This window comes from Ranitomeya imitator, chromosome 1 (assembly GCF_032444005.1).
Source record: "Ranitomeya imitator isolate aRanImi1 chromosome 1, aRanImi1.pri, whole genome shotgun sequence".
In the NCBI taxonomy this organism is placed as follows: Eukaryota; Metazoa; Chordata; class Amphibia; order Anura; family Dendrobatidae; genus Ranitomeya; species Ranitomeya imitator.
In genome coordinates this window covers 650420752-650427731 of record NC_091282.1, presented here as the reverse complement: position 1 = coordinate 650427731, position 6980 = coordinate 650420752, and the positions used below count along the sequence as shown (strand labels likewise).

The 6980-nt window shown below is 36.2% G+C and overlaps 1 protein-coding gene across 1 annotated transcript; it reads right to left on the bottom strand.

The window, feature by feature from the left end:
* Nucleotides 1-1901: 1901 nt before the first annotated feature.
* Nucleotides 1902-2914, bottom strand: LOC138658009 (olfactory receptor-like protein OLF1). Its single transcript, XM_069745594.1, has one exon. The coding sequence runs from the start codon at nt 2912-2914 to the stop codon at nt 1994-1996; it is 921 nt and encodes a 306-aa protein (XP_069601695.1). The 3' UTR covers nt 1902-1993.
* Nucleotides 2915-6980: the final 4066 nt, after the last annotated feature.

The following is a 6980-nucleotide window of genomic DNA, read 5'->3' as shown; positions in this document are numbered from 1 at the left end:
CATTTTTGAGGAATGAAAAATTATTTTTTATTTTCATGGCTCTGTGTTGTAAACTTCTTTAAAGTACATGGGGGTTCAAAGTGCTCACCACATATCTAGATAAGTTCCTTGGGGGTCTAGTTTCCAAACTGGGGTCACTTGTGGGGTTTCTACTGTTTAGGCACATCAGGGGCTCTGCAAACGCAACGTGACGCCCGCAGACCATTCCATCAAAGTCTGCAATTCAAAAGTCACTACTTCCCTTCCGAGCCCCGACGTGTGCCCAAACAGTGGTTTACCCCTATATATGGGGTATCAGTTTACTCAGGTCAAACTGGGCAACAACTATTGGGGTCCAATTTCTCCTGTTACCCTTGTGAAAATAAAAAATTGCTTGCTAAACCATCATTTTTGAGAAAAGAAAAATGATTTTTTATTTTCATGGCTCTGCGTTGTAAACTTCTGTGAAGCACTTGGGGGTTCAAAGTGCTCACCACATATCTAGATAAGTTCCTTGGGGGGTCTAGTTTCCAAAATGGGATCACTTGTGTTTTTTTTTTACTGTTTAGGCACATCAGGGGCTCTGCAAATGTAACATGATGCCCGCAGACCATTCCATCAAAGTCTGCATTTCAAAAGTCACTACTTCCCTTCTGAGCCCCGACGTGTGCCCAAACAGTGGTTTACCCCCACACATGGGGTATCACCGTACTCAGGAGAAACAGGACAACAACTTTTGGGTTCCAATTTCTCCTGTTACTCTTGTGAAATTAAAAAATTGTGGGCTAAAATATAATTTTTGAGGAAAGAAAAATGATTTTTTATTTTCACGGCTCTGCGTTATAAACTTCGGTGAAGCACTTGGGGGTTTAAAGTGGTCACTGCACATCTAGATTAGTTCCATCAGAGGTCTAGTTTCCAAAATGGGGTCACATGTGGGGGAGCTCCAATGTTTAGGCACACAGGGGCTCTCCAAACGCGACATGTTGTCCGCTAAAGATTGGAGCCAATTTTTCATTGAAAAAGTCAAATGGCGCTCCTTCTCTTCCGAGCACTGTCGTGCACCCAAACAGTGGTCCCCCCCACATATGGGGTATCAACGTACTCAGGACAAATTGTACAATAACTTTGTCGTCCAGTTTCTCTTTTTACCCTTGGAAAAATAAAAAAATTGTTGACAAAAGATCATTTTTGTGACTAAAAAGTTAAATGTTCATTTTTTCCATCCATGTTGCTTCTGCTGCTGTGAAGCACCTGAAGGGTTAATAAACTTCTTGAATGTGGTTTTGAGCACATTGTGTGGTGCAGTTTTTAGAATGGTGTCATTTTTGGGTATTTTCAGCCATATAGGCCCCTCAAACTGACTTCAAATGTGAGGTGGTCCCTAAAAAAATGGTTTTGTAAATTTCGTTGTAAAAATGAGAAATCGCTGGTCAAATTTTAACCCCTATAACTTCCTAGCAAGAAAAAATTGTTTCCAAAATTGTGCTGATGTAAAGTACACATGTGGCTAATGTTATTTTTTAACTATTTTGTGTCACATAACTCTTTCGTTTAACAGAATCAAAATTCAAAATTTGAAAATTGCAAAATTTTCAAAATTTTAGCCAAATTTCCAATTTTTTTTACAAATAAACGCAAAAGTTATCGACCTAAATTTACCACTAACATGAAGCCCAATATGTCATTAAAAAACAGTCTCAGAACCGCTAGGATCCGTTGAAGCGTTCCTGAGTTATTACCTCATAAAGGGACACTGGTCAGAATTGCAAAAAACGGCCAGGTCATTAAGGTCGAAATAGGCTGTGTCATGAAGGGGTTAATAAAGATTATGATATGAAAAAAATTGTGCCAAAATTATAACCCCAAAACATGCATTTATCAGATTTTCTGATAAAATATTCTCTTTAAATGAGCCAATAGTTGATACAGTTGTCTCTCCATAATATCTGATGAAAGCTAATATTATGAGTCATGTTGTGGTGTTTGCAAATTCTCCTAGAGAGTTCAAATTCTAGTGAAACAATTTTTTTATGGTACATTTCACGTCCTTATTTCTTACGCTGTAGATGAAGGGGTTCAACATAGGAGTTACAACAGTATACAGGATAGAGATAGTCTTGTCTGTTTCAGGTAAGTAAGCAGAGCGGGGTCGTAGGTACATGAACATAATAGTCCCATAGTAGAGAGTGACAACGGTGAGGTGGGAGGCGCATGTGGAGAATGCCTTCTGCCTCCCTTGAGAAGACTGGATCTTCATGATGGTGGAGATTATGTAGATGTATGAAATGAGAGTTAGGAAGAAAGCCATCATAACGATGATGCCAGCAGAAACGTACATCGCTATTTCGTTGAGTCTGGTATCTCTGCAAGATATTTGCAAAATTGGAGGTATCTCACAAAAGAAGTGGCTGATATGGTGAGTCTTGCAGTAGGGCAGTTGGAATGTAATAAAAACATGGACAGTGGAGTTCATGAAGCATGCCATCCATGATCCTACTGCTAGAGTAATGCACAAACCCTTGCTCATGATGGTGTTGTAGTGCAGCGGCTTACAGATGGCAGCAAATCGATCAAAGGCCATAACTGCAAGTAATATACACTCAGTTGCCCCTAAGGCTAGAGAGAAGTACATCTGAAAGGCACATCCCAACAGGGAAATACTTCTGTCTTTGGCAAGAGTGTTAATCAAGATTTTAGGAACTATGGTGGATGAGAAGCAGATGTCAATAAAAGAGAGGTTACTCAAGAAAAAGTACATGGGGGTCTGTAGAGTTGGGTTAATCCTCACTACTATAATTAGTAGAAGATTTCCTGCCAAAGTGGCAATATACATTACCAAGAACAGAAAGAAATAGATATGCTGAAGGTAAGGAACGTTTGATAGTCCAAGAAGGATGAACATGCCTGGAGAGGTTATATTAGTTAACACCATAATATTTGTTTGCTAAATGCTAATGAGGGATATAGAAAAGTGCATATAAAATTTACATAACTGAATTTTGTTGTTAGCTTTTCCCAATTAGCTAGAGATCAGTTTGTGTCAACTTTTAGGAATTCACAAAATTTTGCAAATTCATATAATTTGCTATCTGATTCCTGTTAATTGCCTAAAATGGTAGTTGCACTTTTATACATTGCAAAAAGATTATATCAACCAGAGAAGATTCACATGTCATCAGGTGTGGCTGGCTGGTCTTCCCCATAACTCTTTGCAGCTATCATATCACATAGTATTAGAAGTGTCTATCATAGTCTGTATAAAATTAGAGATAGCGAAAACAGCAGCCATTTTGTGGTGAATCTGAATAGTGAGAGGATGTCAGAGCTTATAGTTTAGCTAGATAGATAGGGAGAAAGAGTAATAAAACATTGAATAAACATTATAGATAGTATGTCATAGTGTACCAAATAAACCGTATAGAGAGTGTATAAAAGCACAGCAGTGAGGAAGATTAATACCACCATGTATCAACTCATTACTCAGGTCCATTTTGTAGGTTTTGTGGGAATTTATGTCCAATTTGTTTTTTTTTATCTATATTTTTTGTGTTGTTTCAATACACACAAAGGGAAATAAACATGTGTATAACAAAAAATGTGTAATTACGATAATTTTCTGGGGGAAACACTTAATTTTCAGGAACAATTTCAACAGTGTCAACACTTTCTGCAATGAATGTATGTTAAGATCACTTTGACATAACTAAATCTGTGTTTGCATTAAAGAACTTTAGAAGGACTGGATATAACCTTATGAGAACTCAGTGTGTTACACAAGTCTTTTATGTGCAATTGGAGTACGAGCAAATTGATTTGCTGCAATTTTACTTATCATGAAAAACTTGAATTTGAATTTGAAAAGATTCACTTTTTTGTACTATTGTCCTCTAAAACGAAAACACCATATTTTTAATAATTGCATTTTATTATGAGAAAGATTTTTATAACATTAGGTCATTTACAAGGTGCATCAATACAAAAGTTAGTTGGAGCACATAAGCCAATCTAATGTGTCCCGTAAGGAAAGTTAACACATTAACCTAACTATCCCTATGTGGCCCATTCAAAAAAAAAAAAAACATAATCAGGTTCCTCGCATCATGTTCTCATACACTTTATGCAGTTAATAGCCCTCTGTGTCTGTGCTGTTACATACTTAGGCAGTTAACTGGTTCATGCAGCTTTACATGAACACCTGAGCCTTACACTATGGCCGGTCCGAATAACTAAAGCAATTGTTACCATCCACCTCTCGTGTCTCCCCTTTTCCTCATAGTTTGTAAGCTTGCGAGCAGGGCCCTCACTCCTCCTGGTATCTATTTTGAACTGTGATTTCTGTTATGCTGTAATGTCTATTGTCTGTACAAGTCCCCTCTATAATTTGTAAAGCGCTGCGGAATATGTTGGCACTATATAAATAAAATTATTATTATTATTATTATTATTCCTGAAGTCTTTTTATGAGACTGAGGGGCTTTTGGGCAACCTTAGGTACCAGGGCCCAGATGTGACTGCTACATTTGCACTCCCTGAAGTCACTGAAAGCAAAGAGGTCAATGTGCTTCTTGGATCCCCCTTCCAATATATATGCACACATACATAAAATATCTACGTACGCATGTACACTTTAGGCGCACATGTATACATAAGCACAATTAAACACATACATAAATAAACTACACATATATTAAGCATGAATTTAGACATTATGCACACATATTGCATAGGTATATAAACTGTACACATATATGCATGCATACACATAATACACACAAATAAATAGTACTCAAATATACACATTACACGTATAAAAAGTGGCATAAAATTGAAAAACCTATTCTTCCATAATTTCTGCCAAAAAAAACAACACAAAAATCCACAATTTGTGAAAATACCCTTAAATAGAGATGGAAATTTTGTTTTCTTCTTTTCAATCTTTCAAAATTCAGTCATAAAAGCCATAACTTTTTTAATAATTTTTGCCCAACTCTTATTTTTTTTTATAAGAGCTTTGTTTCTTTAGATGCAATTTTGCCATGCACAAATGTAACACATTAAAAATTAAACTTATTTAAACTTGTATGATACTTTTAAGGTAAAAAAACAAACAAAAGCAAAACAATTGCATCATTTTCATTTATATAATTTATTGGTCACCCTTAGTTTAAAAGGTTATCTGTCTTTTTAGGTGTCGTTATTGTAACGGAAATCAAATATGACTGTCATTTACTGGTTTAAGATTTTAATTTTAAGAAGTGTATTACATAATTTTAGATACGAGTGAATTGATTTGTTGTGCATCAAATTAATGTAAAGTTTGAGGAAATTCAGCAAATTCAAACAATTTCCAATTCTAATTGTGTGAATCACAAAAAAAGGTCCTCCGTCATGTGTTACACAATGTAAAAGATTGCATGTGCAAGAGAAGGCACACCTGACCTTAGGCGCGGCTATCACATGACATAGTATAGCACAGTTTATCAGGAGGGACTATTGTAGACTGTATAAAAGCCAAGGCAGGGAATGCCTCAGCCATTTTGTAGTGAATTTCGTAAGTATGAGGATGTCATAGCACACAGTTTAGCAATAGAGATCAGTAGAGGAAACTTGGAAACACTGAATAAACATTACAGATTTAGTGTGTGATAGAACAGCAGAGAATAATGACTGCTATTTATATACTTGTAACCATTTATCTTGCAGTCACTTTGATATTACCAAGGTTGTGTTTTTATTAAAGAACTTAAAAAATGTTCAGTACAGTCCTTGGAGATGTCAGAGTGTTGCACCTCTATACAGGGCAATTGGATGCTTTGCACTAGTTGTGATCAGCAGCAAATCAATTAGCTGTGAATCAAAATTTTGGGGTAAAATTTGTTCATTTCTACAACATTTGTTTCGTATAATATTATTTATTGTTAATATATATTTCATTGTTTATTTTATTGGTTTGTATTTATTCTTCCTTATGGAAATAATGCATTTCTGTATGTCAGACATGTTCTGAAGTCACATCAAAACTGCAGGATTTTTGCCACCATTTTTGAAGTGTCGTAACTAGTTTTGCTGTGACTTCAGAGAAAGCTCTAGGAAGAAAAATTACTGAAGCCACAATGTGTGAAAGCAGGCTAAAATGACTGTCCAAGGGCCCTGTCTCAAACTTTATTGGCCTTTGACCACTTCTTTTGCTATAAAAGGGGGAAAATACAACATGAAAGGCCTATATATCCCTATATAATCTTAGTGTTATCTCTATATGCATTGTAACTCATACCAGCCCAGAGACTCATCTGTTGATAGCACTGTTTCAGGGTTCTTGCCGCTGATCAGCACAGAGCATACACGCCCTGACAGAAGTTATGTCACTTATCCATGATATGTAAATAAAAGCTTATATAACCTGACGTTAAATTCATCCATTGGTTGTATAAATTATTCTTTTGAAAGATGAAACCCTCCGAAATGTGGTTTAGGTTAAGAAAATAAATTGGCATCAATGCAGAAATATTGATCAGTTAATTGACACAGAATGGTCAGTTAACTAATATATAATATACAATAATTTCAGCAATCCTGGTGTTACTACATCTTAAATTTTCCAGTGTTCCTGATAGTCAACTAATCTCAGCTATCAAGATGCTTTTGCATTTTCTAGCTAATGTTCCTTTACAGTCCACATTTTGGCTCTGTATTATCTAGTGATTCCAGCTCTGCTTGTGCATTTTTCTTTTTCAACCTTAATACCCTTGCCTACTGGTCTACGCTGATCCACATGTCATTCAGCAAATCCAGTTCTGCTGCACCATTGCCTTTGGTCCGTTCTGTACACACACGCTGGCTTATAGCTTAGAGTAGTGTTCTCCAACCTTGGTTATCAAGAGCCATTAACAGGTCATGTTTTCAGAATTTCCTTAGTTTTGCCCAGGTGACAATTGCATAACATGAACAGGCAATAACTCCAACACCTCTGCAATACTAAGGAAATCCTGAAAACATGA